The 16,838-nt window shown below is 46.2% G+C and overlaps 1 protein-coding gene across 1 annotated transcript in view; it reads left to right on the forward strand.

The window, feature by feature from the left end:
- Positions 1 to 16,838, forward strand: part of PRKCE (protein kinase C epsilon) — a 487,391-nt gene that overhangs the window by 341,008 nt on the left and 129,545 nt on the right. Inside the window, exons 9-10 of the mRNA XM_044263634.1 lie at positions 124 to 320; positions 3,169 to 3,342. Coding sequence (XP_044119569.1) covers positions 124 to 320; positions 3,169 to 3,342 — 371 coding nt within the window. The remainder of the gene's footprint in view (positions 1 to 123; positions 321 to 3,168; positions 3,343 to 16,838) is intronic.

Here is a 16,838-nt window from a genome sequence, read left to right on the forward strand (position 1 = left end):
ATCTGCTGGCGGGCTGAGACCCTACGGTGGGAGGCCGGGGGAGCGTGGTCTGGGGCCCGCGGCCTGCTGGGAAGGGAGCCTGAGGTATGCACTAATGCAAGGTCTTGTCTCCCTTGGCCCTAGAAATAAAAGAACTTGAAAACAACATCCGGAAAGCCTTGTCTTTTGACAATCGAGGAGAGGAGCACCGGGCAGCAGGTGGTGCCGGCCAGCTGGCGAGCCCCGGCGAGAACGGCGAAGTGCGGCAGGGCCAGGCCAAGCGCCTGGGTCTGGAGGAGTTCACCTTCATCAAGGTGCTGGGCAAAGGCAGCTTTGGCAAGGTCTGTGGCATGCGCGCGTACACCCGCTGACTCTCTCTGCCCCGTGGCGTTGCCTCATCTGTCCGATCTTAGGAAGATGAGGCTGTGAACATTTCAGCCTGGTCTTGTCGCGTCTTCCTTCCTTCTTCCATGGAAACGGCCTGCGGCCAAGCAGGTGGGAGCTGGGGATCTGCTGCTTGTTAGCTGTGGGACTTCCAGCTAGTAGTTACCTAGCTTCTCCGGGACTCGGGTTTTCTCATTTGTTGAATGGGGCCACAGGCATCAAGGGAGGTTGTGGGTAAGGGGAAAAAAAAAAAAAAGGCACTTGGGAATATTTTAATTACTTTACTTGTCTTGGCGTTTCCATTACCGGCCATGGTAGCACCGCATTTCTTCCCTCCTTCAGAGATCCATCTGAAATTTTGGCTTTAATTCAGGACCAAGACTTTGAAAATGAACTCTGGAAACCCTGCCCTCCGTGAACTTCGGTCTCAGAGCAACTCTGGGCATGTATTATTTTGAAAGTCAAATGCTATTTAACTGACTTTTCTGGCATTTACTAAAGGCTGTGTATCCTGTGTGTGTAGCAAGAGAATGAGAATAATCATCTCCTGGCTTGGATCTTGCCCTTGGTGCCATTTTCCCTCTCCCGGCCCACACGGAGACAAGCCGAGCCGTGCAGTGTGTGTGTACCGAGTGAAGCTTTTGGGGCAATCAGGCCCCGTTCTGATGGCTCAGTGACATGGGGAGATAATCCTTGTGCATTTTAGAAGGAAGACAGGAGGGCAGAGGGCCCAGGATACGTGGCTAACACTTCAGCTGGGATCCCTGATCATTCCCTTGCGCTCTGCACAGATGGAGTTGCTGGAAGCTGCCTTTCCACACCCTGTTCTTGGGCCCAGGCCCAGGTTGTGGGCCTGGCGGCTCCGGAGTCACGTGCCCTCACGTGTCCTGGGCTCTTGAAAGCAACAGCCTACAGATCAGACAGTGACCTGAGCTGCAGAGCCGCTCTGCTGAAGGGAATGGCTCTGGAAGCCTCCAGGGCGTGGGCCTTCCTTCCAGCCCCTCACCTGGCCCCATCTCCTCCTGACATCTCTGTAGTGGGAAGGTAACCAGAGGAGCGTACTTAAATGCAGATGCTGAAGCATCACATTCTTCAGAGACTGAGTCAATAAGAAACTGGCCCCAGTGCCCTGGTCCAGGTGTAACTGGGGGGTGTGGGTGGGTTTAATTTTGAACAAGGTTCAAGGGAAACAGGCAGGCTCAGAGTTTCCAGGTTGCCATACTGTGTAGGCAGGATGTGAACTTGGGTGACTGTGGACCATTTAGGTTGGTTTTGTTTTGTTTTGTTTTTTATTTCACAGACATAGATCACAAGTCAGAGATCACAAGTAGGCAGAGAGGCAGGAAGAGAGTGGGGGAAGCAGGCTCCTTGCTGAGCAGAGAGCCCGATGTGGGGCTCGATCCCAGGACCCTGGGATCATGACCTGAGCGGAAGGCAGAGGCTTTAACCCACTGAGCCACCCAGGCGCCGCCATTTAGGTTGTTTTTTAAGAAGAATCACAGGCAGTGTCTAAGCCAGCATTAAAGACTTTGCGTTACGTGTGGGAGATGAACATTCCTCAGGAAGCGCCCTGAATTCCTTCTTGAAGCTTTTGAGTTACCGCTCTTGAGCCTGGCAGCTCACCCTGGAATACTGGGCTTAGGAGATCATTGTTTAAAAGGAGGAAGACTTTTCACATTGTGGAGAAATGAGTGCAGAAATATCAAATGATAGGAAAACCTGAAGCTCAGAGAACTGGGCATGTGCTCTCTGGAGAAGGGATCACATTCTAAGCATGAAGGCTACAGGACCACGAAGGCAGACCTGACGGATTTCGCTGCGTAAGGACAGGTGATCCTGTTTGCTGTCAAACAGAAGATCATCAAACAGGCTTAGACAAACCTTTGCAGAATGCCAAGTGTTAGTATCATTATATACCAAACTTGCACAAATTCATAAGCAAATAGTATAAGATAATACATAGAACTAGACAGAGTTATCGTGAATATAAAACTGACAGTTCACACAAAAACAATTTAAGGAAAAAAATTTTTTAAAGTTCCATTGCAACTTAAAACAGTGTTGAGGTTATATTTCATACCCATTATATGAGCATAAATACTTTTTTTCCCCCAAAACACTTTTTAAGTGGAAGCCTCTGATGTGGGTGCATTGCCACGAAACTAGAGCCCCTCCATTCCCGGTGGCAGATGATTTTGTACATCCTTTCTGAAACTCAAGAAATGTGCAAAATATTTAACCTCATAATCTACTTCTAAGAATTTCTAGCTTGACGATATGGTCCAAAAAAAAAAAAGAAAGAAAGAAAGAAAACAATGGCATATAAAAACATGCTCAATCTGATTTATTCCTATGATACTTAATAATTAGGTTTTACTTAATTATCTAATACAAGGTAAAGGGTTAAATAAATTGTAATATGTTTACTTCAGCTGAGTATAGGTAACCCTTATAATGATCGTGACAATGTGGATGATAAATCCTTATTAATGTGAGTTAAAAATATTATTTGTGCAGTGCTGTAATTGCATGTCTGATGCATGTGCATATGAAGAATTATTTCATAGATGTGTATTGGACTTTTTTCTTTGCATGGGCCCTATGCTAGAGATGAAACACCAATAAATGAATTATAGTAGCTCTATTAGGATGGGTAGTTTTTCTAAACATTTTTAATGTTATAGTGTTCAAAATGAAAGAAAAAAGAAGTTAGTTTTTAAAGCCTTTGGTATTGACTTTTGTTTTTACTTTTGATTCCGTGTGTGTAGATTGATGGCAGTGGTTTGCTTTTTGGGTCCATTGCAGGTCATGTTGGCAGAGCTGAAAGGCAAGGATGAAGTATATGCCGTGAAGGTCTTAAAGAAGGATGTCATCCTCCAGGATGATGACGTGGACTGCACGATGACAGAGAAGAGGATTTTGGCGCTGGCACGGAAACACCCATACTTAACCCAACTCTATTGCTGCTTTCAGACCAAGGTATGACTAAGAAGAAAATGGTAGGCCACCATCTTGGCATAGTGCTGTATAATGAGATGGCATCTTGATGTCAGATTTTCAAAAAAGCAATTGTAGACCCTCTACAGTATTTTCTCATAGGCCTTGTAAAGTGGAATGGATTTTACCCTTGAAGAGATCAGGGTGTGTTGAACAGCATCGTCTTTTTTTAAGAGCATGGAATTTTCCGTTCAAGGTTGTGCTTGTGGAGGGATGAGAGGGCAGTAGAACTCTTTGCAGAGGTAACTGGACAAAGCTAGTGTTTGCTCCTTGGAAAAACCAACAGACATAGTTAGTCCTTGCTCTGCTCCTAATTTTCTATTACTAGGCCAATCACTTAAGTAAGTTCCCCATTGCCTTCAGGTCAAATGAAAAAGCGTGAAGGCCACCCTAACCACTTATGACTGGTATAATGTCCTAGGAGGCAAAGGCGGTGGACAAATGCTTACAATGCCCAAGCAAAATAGGAACAGAAGGTGGAGTTTTAAATTTACTGTGTAGGAGCCTGGGAACCAGAAGGTGGCAGTAAAGAAACGAAAATAATCTGTTAACTGCCTTATGGAGTCTGACCTATGAGTATCGTAACTGATTTTTTTAACTTAGTAAAGAGAAGAAATGCCAACATTCTTCATGAAGCTCTTATTTTAGTACCTCTTTTTGGGGAAAAAAGAAAGTTAAAGTCTTTGAGAATGACTTATGGGTCTGTAGCCCTTAGCTTCTTGAGAAGGCACAAGCAACTTTACCCAAAATTCCTCCCTGTGCCTTTCTAGAGCTTAGACAGTAAAGGGTGCCATCCTGGAGAGACGATCCCTTGCCCCTTGGCATACTCCCACCTCTACAGTCACTGCGATGACAGTCTTCCACTTTGAATTCAACAATTTTTCATTTGCTCATTTGGTAAATTTTTATTTTAATTATATTTGATTGAATTCTTCCCATGTGCCAGGTGTGGAGATACAGTGGTAAAGCAAGGCCCAGTCCCCGAAAGTCTCTTTGGTACAGCTGTTTCTCAAAGGGTATTTCTCTGAACCTTCATCCCTCTAGAAACTCTTAAGCCTAAAGGACTCTATAGCCCATGGTTTAGGAAATTGCAGTCTGACTTCTTTTAGACCGTCTCAGCATACACTTGCTTATTAAAGTCCCTGAGGAGAATTACAATGGGACCAAAAAAAAATTGTCTTCATTTAATCTAGTATTTCCCAATTATTTGTTCTCAAGCTCCACCCATACCACTGCTTACTTCACACTGAGAAACAGTGGTCTAATAGCATTTCTCCTAACTCTCTGATCGCTCAGGAGAATAAGGAACACCTTCTGAAAATCTGGAAATCCCTTTTCCAAACAAGCACAGGGCTCATCGGCAGTCCTTGTGTTGGACATGTTTTCTATAATTCCCAATGTTTGTGGGTCTACGTGTGTACGTGCACATATGCAGAGCCCAACATGAGAAAAACGGATCAATCATATGGTCCACATTCTTTTCTCTACTTTTTGCACCAGTGAGAAAATCAGATTTCATAGGAGTAGAAGTCCTTTGCTCATAAGACACTGTGTTTTGGCCAAGATGGACTTGGCATCTGGTCTCTGGAACTCCCACTGCAGTGGGACCTTGTCCTGATATCAGACTGATTCTCTCTCTCTCTCTTGCCTGACCCAGAACAGTGTCCCTTCTGTGGGGGCTACCCCTAACTGCCCTACCCCTAACTGGTAGTTGTCTCTTCCACTATCTGAGATGGTTTCCTGGGTAGGGAGCCACACTGATGTTTTTTCTTTGGACACATTGCAAAGAGGGCCTACGTCCTTGGGGAGCCACAGTAGAGGGTCAGCTTTCCTACACCTCTCGGTGAATGAGTAAGGAAATGAGTATCTTCCGTGTCAACAGTGTTCTCCTCTGTGTTTTACAGAACGTCAGTGTTAAGATTCCTCATTGCATGGAGCACAAATTGGTGTTTAGTAACACCATGGATTTCCTTTATGGCAGAACAATAACCAAACTGACGTGGAGATTAGGATCTGGGTGGCTGGAGAGTGGGGCTGGGGAGAGAAGGGACTTTAGTAGTTCAGAGATCTACTAAGTCTTTTTCTCAGGCCGATATCAGATAGCCACAGGTATAGGAGCAACTCTGTCCCACCTCGGCCATGCCACCATTGTGTGGGAAAACAACAGCACACCCCACTTTATACAACAGATGTATGTTCATCTAACTTGTCAAAAGAGAATCCTATTTTAACCTCACCAAAGGACCTTAGCTTACTAATGAAAGCAGTCTTAGGAAGAATCCTTTTCTAAACCCCCACCTTCTAGAAAATGTGGCTTTTCCTATGACAACCAGTAGTTATGGTTTAAAGAGTAGCTATTATTCATTCATCTGACTATGAGGTAGGTGCTAGCTCTGGGCTTATCAGCAAAAAGTGGAGGGGTTTGGTCCCTAAGTGCTGGGGAGTTTATATTCCTTCTGTAACCAACCAGCAGCAAAGAACATGGTGTGGGGTGTTCAAACAGAAGGCTCAGAGGAGGGGTGCTCTTGGGGTTTGGAGTAGGATGAGAGCTCAAGCCAGGCTTTGAGGAGGGGAGGACTGGGCCACAGTCGGGGCTGGGAATGGGAGCCAGGCTCATTCGCCATAGCTCCCGTCCTGCTTTAGTTTCGCTTTTCCTGAAAAGAAAGGACAATTCCTCCGAGTTACCCTGAACCTGGTCTCAATTAAGACTCTAATATGTGATTAAGGAATGTGAGATCTGATTGCAATCCTATTAAGATTTCTTTCAGTGTTGTTTTATTCTGATACACAAAGCAGCAAGAACCTTAAGTCAGGTTTAATTATTTTTAGGTGAGCCTTTGTTTTTCGGTGTGTAGGAAAAAAGGGCCCCCATAGAAACAAGCTTTGAGAACTTCCTGATGGTCTGCACATCGCTTCAGGCCACGTGCTACACGGCTGGAGGCCTGACAGGACTTAGATATGTGCGAGGTGTGGGTGCTTGTCTGGTGTGGCGGCCCCTGGCGATGACTGTGTACATCTGTCCGTGCCAGTCATGATGTCAAGTCATGAATCAGGTCTGGTCCCCACGGCCCTCTGAGAAGGTATGGTTCAAGGATGTTGATTTGGCCTTTTCTGTGTCGTGCCTACTTGCCATTGGCTCGTGTACTCTGATCCTTCTCCAAGGGACCTGGAAGGAAGGAAAGCAAATGACAACATCTGAACAACAGCAGGGCAGAAGAGCAACAGTGGAGGGTGTTTGGGAGATGACAGTGAAATTCCTGCACCTGCGAGATCACATGGTTGGTAGAGAGCCGAGGGGAAGACAGTCGGCCCTCTGCCCAACACAGGTTCGAACCGGTCCAATTACACATGGGTTATTTTCGAGACAGTACAGGACTATAAACATATCTCCTCTGCTTCACAGTTTTCTTAGTGACATTTTCTTTCTTCTGGCTTACTATAGCATAAGAATAGTACGTGAAACCTACAAAATGTGTTAATCACTTTATGTTCTCAGGAAGGCTTCTGTTCAAGAGCAGACTGTTGGTAAAGTTTTGGGGGGAGTCAAAAGTTATATGGGGGGGCGCCTGGGTGGCTCAGTGGGTTAAAGCCTCTGCCTTCGGCTCAGGTCATGATCCCAGTGTCCTGGGATCGAGCCCCGCATCGGGCTCTCTGCTCTCTGGGGAGCCTGCTTCCTCCTCTCTCTCTGCCTGCCGCTCTGCCTACTTGTGATCTCTGTCTGTCAAATAAATAAAATCTTTAAAAAAATCTTTTAAAAAAAAAAAAAAGTTATATGGGGATTTTTGACTATGCAGGGCTTAGTGCCTCATCTGCCACATTTTTCAGGGGTCTACCGTGATGTGAACCTGCTTCACTGGGCCGGGCACCCTGCTAGGCTCTACAGGTTATGGGCTCGGTCAAACTCAGGGCTTAGGGCGAGGAGCGACTTCAGAAACTGCCTTTTTAGGCTTCTCCCTTGCCCACAGAAAGCTGGGGACCGGAGAGCTGCTGAGTGATGGGCTTGTTTTTGCTTTTGTTTTTGTTTTTGTAGTTAAAGGAAATGAAATTCTCAAGCATTTTTAGATTTTGTGTATGATTCCCTGTTGTGAAATCATCACTTCCGACTGGATCCCATAAAACTTGTCTTGAGTAATTTCATGCATGATTTTTCCTCTTTAAAAATATTAATCTCTACCTCGTCATCCCCATCCCCCAGCCTTTGGCATTTCCCGCCAAGCCTGGGAAGCTCGCTCCTGGAGGGCTCTGCCTTTCTCAGCTGCTATAAAGGAAACAGAGGGCGAACTCCTGGAGAATCTCCCTTGGCTAGCCTCCCTCGCTGCCCTGGGGGAAACGCAGAATGGAAAAATCCTTAAAAAGCAACTGGAACCACTTTTCAAATGAGCTTTAATAATCTGTGTGAGTGTGGAGTAAGAACTACGGAGAAGGGGTGTTGACAGTGTAGGGGAAAAATTACAGTTGTGAGGAACTCTGATGCTTATTTTGATCATTAACTCTGCAACAGCAAACACAAAAGCAGAAAACAAAGTAAAAAATCTGGTCAACGATAGATTTTCTTTTTTTTTGAAAGAGATGACTATGTCAGATTAGGTTGAAAAGAGCCAAGAAACCACTGAATGAAGTATGGCTCCTTAGTAAAAGCATGTGCAGTGTGAAGCTGCCAGACGTGGAAGGTGCTGGAGGCATTTTGATTGGATCTGGTGTCTCACAAAAGTAGATTGACACGTTCGTTGCCACGAGTTGGTCTGTGGGTCAGACAGCCACCTGGAAATCAAGGTGCTATCAAATCAGACTAGCGGTGGGGGGGTGGCAAACTTCATGCTCTTGAGGAAGGATGGGCTGAGGCCTGTGGAGGGCTGGTGGGGATTGAGGGAGAGGGAGAGGGAGAGGGAGAGCGAGAGCGAGAGCGAGAGCGAGAGCGAGAGCGAGAGAGAGAGAGAGAGAGAGAGAGGGAGGGGGACAGAGAGTGTGTGTGTGTGTGTGTGTGTGTGTGTGTGGTATTTGTTGGGGGGGGTTGGGGAGAGGTCGGTAGGACAAGCTCCAGCCAGTCAGAGGAGATAAGAGTTTCCACAATCAAGCAAGGTTTCACAGAGAAAGACCTTCAGGTCTTGAAGCCCTAGGATACTTTCTGCCTGATGAAACAAAAGGTTATAGAGTTAATTAACATTCACATGCCCCCAGGACAGAGACATATGCCTGTCCGCTCTTTATCTGTGATGCTGCTGCCTCTTTGCCTCTAAGGAAACCTTGCCTTTGATAGGACAGGACAGTTGCTTTTAAAAATACCTTCACTTTCGTCACCCCTTGCCCATGTTCCTAAACATCTCAGTGAGGCAAGTATGGTCACCATCTTTTTCAGATGGGAAACTGAGGCCCAGCAAGGCCTTACACTGGACTGTACTAGAATTCAGATTGGAATGGAGATTTCCTGGTGGCCCTTGCTCACACGTTATTCTGTCTGGGCTCCTTCCTGCTGTTCAGATCCACTACTTCAGCTAACCTCGTCTCAGAACCTGTCTCCCCAGTCTCTGTTTGCTGACACACACAGGAGAAGGGGTCTGAAGATGAGAGCTCTGTTTTACCTGGACTCAGTGAGATAGGCATAAAAAAAAAAAATGCCCTCCTCCCACCTAAGCTGGCAAGTGTAGCAGGATCCATTAGACCGTTTCTGGAAGTGTAAGAGAGAAGCGAGGAGAAATAGGACTCAGGCACAGGAATTATGGATCCTTCTCTACTTAATGGTGTAACATCCGGACAAACCCATCGTGTGTTCAAAATATCCCATGTCGAAAAACACGTTGAATACACCTAACCTACCAGACACAATGTCTTAGCCCTCCTGACCTTAACTGTGCTCTGGATGCTCACGTTAGCCAGCGGTGGGGCAGAGTCACCTAACACAAATCCTCTCTCCCAGTAGACTGGTGACTGTCTCCAGGGACTGACTGAATTCTGTACTGAAGTGGGAAAACAGAATGGTTGTTTGGATCCGGATTGGTTTTAAGTGCATGGGTTGTTGATCCTTGTGGTCCTGTAGCTGAGTGGGGACTGGGCGGGGCTCAGTGCCATTGCCCAGTTCAGAAGAGGGTACTGCATATCGCTAGCCTGGGAAAAGGGCAACATTTGAAGTATAGTTTCCACTGAATGTATATTGCTTTCAGATCATTATAAAAAAATAATGATAATCCTAAATTGAACCATTGGAAGTCAGGGACCATCTGTAGGTCCAAAATGGGCTGCAGTAGGATGAGTTTCTCACCCTTGTCCACTCGGCCATCTCTTATTGAGCATCTACTGTGTGCATGCCGTGGGTGTCATCGGGCCATGCACCTGCCGAGGGAGCTCGTGGTGAACCAGGTAGTTGTTTCCCGACCTCATGGAACTTGAGGCCTCACTGGAACACTTTTATCATGCTACACTGTGGAAGGAGCTGACCTGCATCTTCTGCACAGAACTCATTGCTTTGTTTTCTCTGAGAAACTGCTATCCTTGGCTCTTAAAAAAATAATATTTAATTTTTTATCACAAAGAATTTTTGTCAATTGTAGAATAATTGGAAAATTCACCAAAGAAAAGCCTGCAGAAAATAAGAATGATTCTAATGGCCAGTCGCATTTTGATGTATTTCGAGTTTAACAGTGCTTATCTGCTTCTACATCTGTATTTATAAGCTTGACGTCAGGCTCAACATGAGGAACACTTTCACCAGGGCATATGGTGTCACGGTTCCTGCTATCACTAAAGATCCATCAATCAAAAGGTTTCTGAGGTTTCTACCCTATTTAAGGGCCTCTCGTGGAAAAACGCTGCGTTTGAAATGTGCCAGTGAGCAGTCCACACGTGGCTTCATGTGGATATGATGTTAGCAATACCTGAACCAGAAGGCGCTGCCCAGGGACAGCTCTCACCTCTCTGCACAGAACTGGCTCTTTACGCTTCTCTCTGTAATATCAGCTTGAGTGCAAGCTGTAAGCTGTCTGCTTGATGCTGATGTAGAGCAGAAAGGTTTTACAAAGCTTCGACATTCTGCACGTGCGCATGCGTGTTTGTCTAGTAGCTACTGTGCATCACCAAGGAATGTACTTGTGCATTCTCATAAACTAGTTGCATACTCTTCTCTCCCCTTTTCTTAGAGTGGGAGAGCAAAGGGAGAGAAAGATTCTTAAGCAGGGCCCACACGCACTGGGGAGCCCAAAGAGGGGCTCGATCTCACGACCCCAAGATCATGACCTGAGTCAAAATCCAGAGTTGGACACTTAACCGACTGAGCCACCCAGGTGCCACTATTAGCATGGTCCTCTAAGCTGTAGGTCTCAAAGTCGGTTTTATGGAGGTGCTCTGTGTGCGTGTGTGTATGTGTGCGAGCACGTGCATCTGGACTCCCAGATCCCGGGCATGCTGTGGCAAAATGGCCCTCACTCTCCTCCTCTCCTCTGTCTGGAGGAGCCTCACTTCTAACAGCCTCACACATAGTATTCCAAGTAAGATATCGTTTGAAGAAAGAATCTCACCTAAAAACCCCACGGTTTGGGGCGCCTGGGTGGCTCAGTGGGTTAAAGCCTCTGCCTTCGGCTCAGGTTGTGATCCCGGTGTCCTGGGATCGAGCCCCACATCGGGCTCTCTGCTCAGCGGGGAGCCTGCTTCCACCTCTCTGCCTGCCTCTCTGCCTGCTTGTAATCTCTGTCTGTCAAATAAATAAATAAAATCTTTAAAAAAAAAAAACAACAACAAACCCACGGTTTAAAACCACTGTAAGTTCCAAGAGTCTGGAGGAAATCTTACTGCTTTTTACCTACCCGTATATAATCTGATGTATACAGACAGCAGCAGTGCCCGAAGGCTTCCATTACAAATGTCCTTCCGTTGTTAAAATGGGCACATTCCTGAGATTTAGGCTGAGATGGACTTTTTGGAAGCAGATTTCTCTCTCGTCTCTGTAAGTGCTGTCTCTAAATTGGTTGGATGAGCGAGAGACCTGTTTGGATAAAAGAGTGCCTTGAAGCATGTTCTGTACACCGCTTTGGCTCACTGAGGAAGGCTTCCCACCAGAGAGAAAGATCGAGAGAGAAAGAGAAGTAGATGGAACTTGAGCAGGCTATGACCCTGCTCCGACGATGAGAAAGTTGGTGACAAGGGTCTGCTCCGTGCCAGTGGCAGATGGCAGGGAGCGCGACTCTTATGTTCAAGGAGAGGAGCTACAGTAGACGCCTGTCAGCAACTAAGAGTAAAGACAGTAGGTGATGAGGAGGGGAGAGGCCTCCACTGCACCAGCACCTACTCCGTGGCCGGCCTCGTGCACGAACTCACGTAATAAATCTTACACAAGCTTCTCGGAGTGTGGTGCCGCCGCCATCTCTGTGGGCAGATGAGGAACAGGTTGGGGTGCTCAGCCACTTGGCCAGGCTCATACAACTAGCTAGGGGCCGAGCTGGGACTCAGACCACCCTCACGTGCTGTGGGTGAGAAGGGCCTCTGGAGAGGAGGATGGGTGGTGTGGGTGCCTTGTGGGGAGTCTCTGGGTGGAGGGTGAGGAGCAGAGCCCAGGGAGCTGCAGGGAAGGGGGTGGTTTGCAGGCACAGACTCCCAGTGTAGGGGGAGCAATGACCGTGCTGGGCAGGAGGCCCACAGCGGGAGGGCCTGAGAAAGGTCCCTTCGTGAGGAGATCCCGGCTGCGCTGTGGACTTCTTACAATGGTGGCGAGGAGTTTGGGCTTATTCTGGAGGGAATGTTTTCCTTGGAGGTCTTATAGGAGGTGAGGATTCACAAGCACAGTGTGGCAGCTCCATGGGGCATTGGTGAAAGGGAGAAAGGGACAGCAGAGGTGCCAGAAAGAGGCTGTTTCCGTAACCCCCATGTGTCCAGAGGCAGTAGGAGGTATCTTCTGAAGGCAGAACTGCCACAGGTCATTTGCTGTCCCCTGAGCATCTAAAAAGGCTGGCCCACTTGGGAAGAAAGCAGACGGCTCCATTTGATACTCTGGAAAGAAAATATGGATGGGGTAACCATGGCCTGATGAGAAACGTGGACTTAGATCACTACCCATCAGGTTCAGTGACCAGCGCCCTTCCCAGGTGTCCTTTGCTCTCAGTTGATTGGGGATACAAGGATCAAATTTAAATAAAAAGTTTCATCTTAAAATCTGACACCAGAGGTCCAAGCCCTCAAACCCATTCACTAAACAAAGCCAGTTTCCTCAGCCGTTGACGTCAGAACTCCTGCCTCCGTCCAACACCATCTGTTGGGTTTCAGGATTTGCTTTTTTTTTTTTTTAAGTGTGTCTATTTTTAGATTCATATTGAATTTTGTTAGTGGACTCATGTTGTTTTCCACACTGGGCGTTCTGTAGATGCCAATCTATTGAGATTACTCAGCTTAAGCAATAGGCTTTCCTCATATAACCTGAACTCTTTGTTCTAGTGATCTCAGATGCTTCAGATGGCCCTGCTTGGCCCTTAATGCTTTGATTTTGAGATCTTGCCAAGTGGTGGGTATGTCCCATGCAGCTCTTTGCGTGTGTTTGGGCCCTGTTCATTTGTAGGGAAAATGGGATCTAGGAGAGAAGGCACTGTGATTGAGGAAACTCTGGTTCTTGCTCTGGTTCTGCCACCAAAGCTTACTGTGGGTTATTTCTCAGGGCACTGGTTGCCTCATTCATAGTAAAAGCTGGGGGAGGACCCAGAGATGGAGATAGACAATGTGATCTGTAAGATTCTGAAGGTCTCTGAAACTGCGACTCACCAGGGACCATATAGACTATTCCGGACTTGCTTGTTGCTCATGTGAGTGAGAGAAAAACAAGGGTGAAATAAGTGAACCCCAGGGCTTCTATTTAATGTTTCTTTTTCAAAGTTTGATTCAGTACATGCTTCCTTCTATCTTGATCAAAGCCTTTGTGTTCACAAGGCTGCTCTTCTACATTGGGGTTCCAAATTCAGACCAACTCTTTTTTTTTTTTTAATTATTTATTTATTTGACAGACAGAGATCATAAGTAGGCAGAGAGGCAGGCATAGTGGGGGGGAAGCAGGCTCCCTGCTGAGCAGAGAGCCTGATGTGGGGCTCGATCCCAGACCCTGAGATCATCACCTGAGCTGAAGACAGAGGCTTAACCCACTGAGCCCCTCAGGTGCCCCCCCAGACTTACTCTTAATGACTAATGGTCTCACATCAGAAGAACTACCAGGAGGTATTATAGTTGTCCCATTCTAGCACAGTTTCTGACACACAGCAGGCACAATAAATTTTAGCTTCTGCTTATCCAGTTAGCAATTTCAATATCCTTTATAAAGACAGACCGAAAACTGGACAGAGAGATTTGTCATGCTTCGTTTGCCTATAAACATGACCTCTCCTGACCAGTTGGCCAACTGTTCATGAAACCAAGTTGAAAAACCATTGTTGGTAGATTTGAGCCCCGGGCACACTAGCTACAAGAGAAAATACGTATTACCTATCCCCTAACCTGAGCCCAGATGATCCTTGTCGATGGCTATGGCCCATTCTCTTAATTCATCTAGTCCCTCTCACAAGTATATTAGGAGGGAGAGCATCAAGTAAGAGATGATTGAAAGCCATCATTTTAGAAGTCAATGTTCAATAGAAGGTGAACGCTTTGTTTTATCCTTTTTCTAATGAGTTAATGTGCGAGGAACATGTCTTTGGTTGTGTGTCCCTAGGAGCTAAGTAGTTCATCCTTCTGACTGTCCAAGCCATAGCTTGAACTAGGTCAGTGTGAAGGTGGCTTCTGCAAATCTCCCCTGATTGCTTTGTTTCATCCACAAAATTCTAGGGAAATCTTGCTGGACCCCTTTGTCTCCTTCCTGTCACTGAGCTGGTGGGCAGAGGGGAGTCACATCCTGGGGCTCCCTCCACAGTGTGGGAGGAAGAGGTTACTGGTTCCAGTAAAGAACATCTTGGACCCAACTGCCCTTCTGATGGTTTGTCTTTGGAGGCTGCTGTTGTCTGAGAAATGAGGGCGGGGTCCTTTAGGTGGGCTAGTCATCACCTTCCATTTCAGGGCCATTCTTGGCTTAAAGATGACAAGCTTTGCAAAAATTTCTATAGGGCTCTTATTCCAGGTTCAGTTTCAAACAAATCTATCGACTCATTCAGTTTCCAAGTCAACCCTCTGAGGTAGGCCTCTTATCCCAAAAACAGGTCACACAGCTGGAAGTGACAGAGCCTGGAGATATATATATATATATATTTGTTTTTTCTAGGTGTGATTGTTATATATTTAGGTGTGATTGTTCACCTTACAAAAGCAAACTTCCTTTATCAAATGTTTACCAGGTGATTCACTAGCAAACACCTTGAGTTGACGAGATCCATTTGGATTTGCCAGATGGAGGGACTGACGTGTGGAGTCATTAAAACCATCAGCAGTGGAGGTGCAGTTAGTCCCAGGGAAGGTCAGACACACGGAACACGTGCCATCAGCCAGAGGGGAAGTGTTCTGCTTTGGTATAATGGTAGGCAGCCAGTATCTCTTTAATACCTGGTAATGTCTTCAGCTTAGTAGCAGGTATGCTAGTGATGGGGGAAAAAAAAATACAGTCCCTATCAAGAGACTTTTTCTAGTCTGCCTAGAAGGCAAGACTAGCACAGGTGAACCAGAGAATGAAGTCTGTGCAAAAATGAATGCTGCAGAAATTATCTTAGAAAGTCAGAGAAAGAAGAGGCATGAGTGGGGTCGGGCAGCAGGCACGCTCCTGTACACGGGAGAGTCAGCCCTCTCACATGTGGAGGACTTTGTCATGGGAGGAAGAGCCTGGGGTCCCGTTTCCATTAGGAGTGTGGTAGTAAGCCCATCTATGTCAACGGGATTGGCTCCATGTGGTCATGTCATTCCGTGACAAGGAACGAACCTTGTCTGAGACCAGTCTGGATGTTTATGTCATTCAGGTCCTCCCATCCAGCTGCCCTCCTCCCCCTCACCCCAACCTGCCCCGCCAGTGTTGATCTCTGCAGGTTTAAACCACATTAATAGGAGGGGAGACGAGCCTCTGGTCTTGGGAACTGGAAGAAGCCCGGCATGCTGGCACCAGGTCAATATAGGGGGGCGATGTCTTGTGTGTGCCTCAGGCAGGAACAGACTGGGTCCTTCCCAAAACTTAAAAAATGATACGTACATGCCCGTGCCTCAAAAACTGTGTGATTCCTGTGCATTTGTATCCCCAGAAGGATGAATTCTCTTCAGCTCTTTGAGCTCCTGGTTAATTCCTAAATCCCAGAGACACTAAGTTCAGTATAAAATACAGACATTCTAATGCTCCTTCCTGCTCTGTAGAAAATGATGTGAACAGTTTGCAGGATGGTAAGAGAAAAAGCCCATTCAATCCAAATGGGCATTTTTGCGGGAGGAAAAAAATAGAGGGCTTTGAGAACACCTACAGAAATTATTCAAAGGCTATAGGAAAGACATGAAACTTAAAGTCCTATTCCATAAAAAGGGACATTTAGACTTCATCACTGTAAGTAAGGGCAAGAACAGGAGTGTGAACCATTGGGCAAAAACAAAGAAACACAGAATGTGCAAAAATATTAAGAATTTGGTACTCGACAGGGGGAAGCCTTCTTTTGGAAGAGGGTGTCATTTGGAAGGTCCAAATGCATTTCTTTGATTTGGATCTACCAAAAAATGGGATTTTTCTGTAAGGAAATTATATTTGAATTAGAAAGGTGAGGAACTAGCCATAGCATACGTGAGTATGGCAGACGATTTTCGTGCAAGGGAATGGGAGTAGAATGAATAGGTTTAGTTGCTGTGTCATTGATATCATAGGGAGAATGTTCAAGGGATGCTTTCTAAGGGTGCTTTTAAAAGACAGAGTGAGTCCCCCTTAAGAGTGGAGACCCAAGGGTGTGTGGGTGGCTCAGTCATTAAGTGGCTGCCTTTGGCTCAGGTCATGTTCTCAGGGTCCTGGGATCGAGGCCCACATCAGGCTCCCTGCTCAGCCGGAAGCCGGTTTCTCCTCTCTCGCTCCCCCTGCTTGTGTTCTCCCTCTCTCTGTGTCTCTCTCTGTCAAAAAAAAAAAAAAAAAAAAAAAAAAAAGATAAAGAAAGTGGAGACCTGAGCCATAAGAGCTGGTGATTGAAAGAGAAGGACATGCAGACAAGATTCAAGTCCCGGAAAGACACATGTAGCATGTTGCATTTATAGAAAGTCCCCAAACAGAAACAACAACAACAAAGAATATATTCTTCAGAGAGACACACACAGTGATGAAACTATAAAGAAAAGCAAGGCAGTGGTTACCCTTACCCCTGGGGAGGAGAGGGTGGAGAGGGCTGCTGTCAGGGAGGCTTAAAGGGGCTGCTGAGGACCAGCGAACATTTTCTCTTTGTCAGGCTGCATCATGACTCAAAGGGGGTTTGCTTTATTTGGTTATTCTTTAAAATGCCTCTACTTTATATATCCTTCCGTAGGTATATTTTATAATTAAAGGGGGGAAAGGGTAGAACAAGATTATGACAGTATCC

The sequence above is a fragment of the Neovison vison genome, chromosome 8 (assembly GCF_020171115.1).
Source record: "Neovison vison isolate M4711 chromosome 8, ASM_NN_V1, whole genome shotgun sequence".
Taxonomy (NCBI): domain Eukaryota; kingdom Metazoa; phylum Chordata; class Mammalia; order Carnivora; family Mustelidae; genus Neogale; species Neogale vison.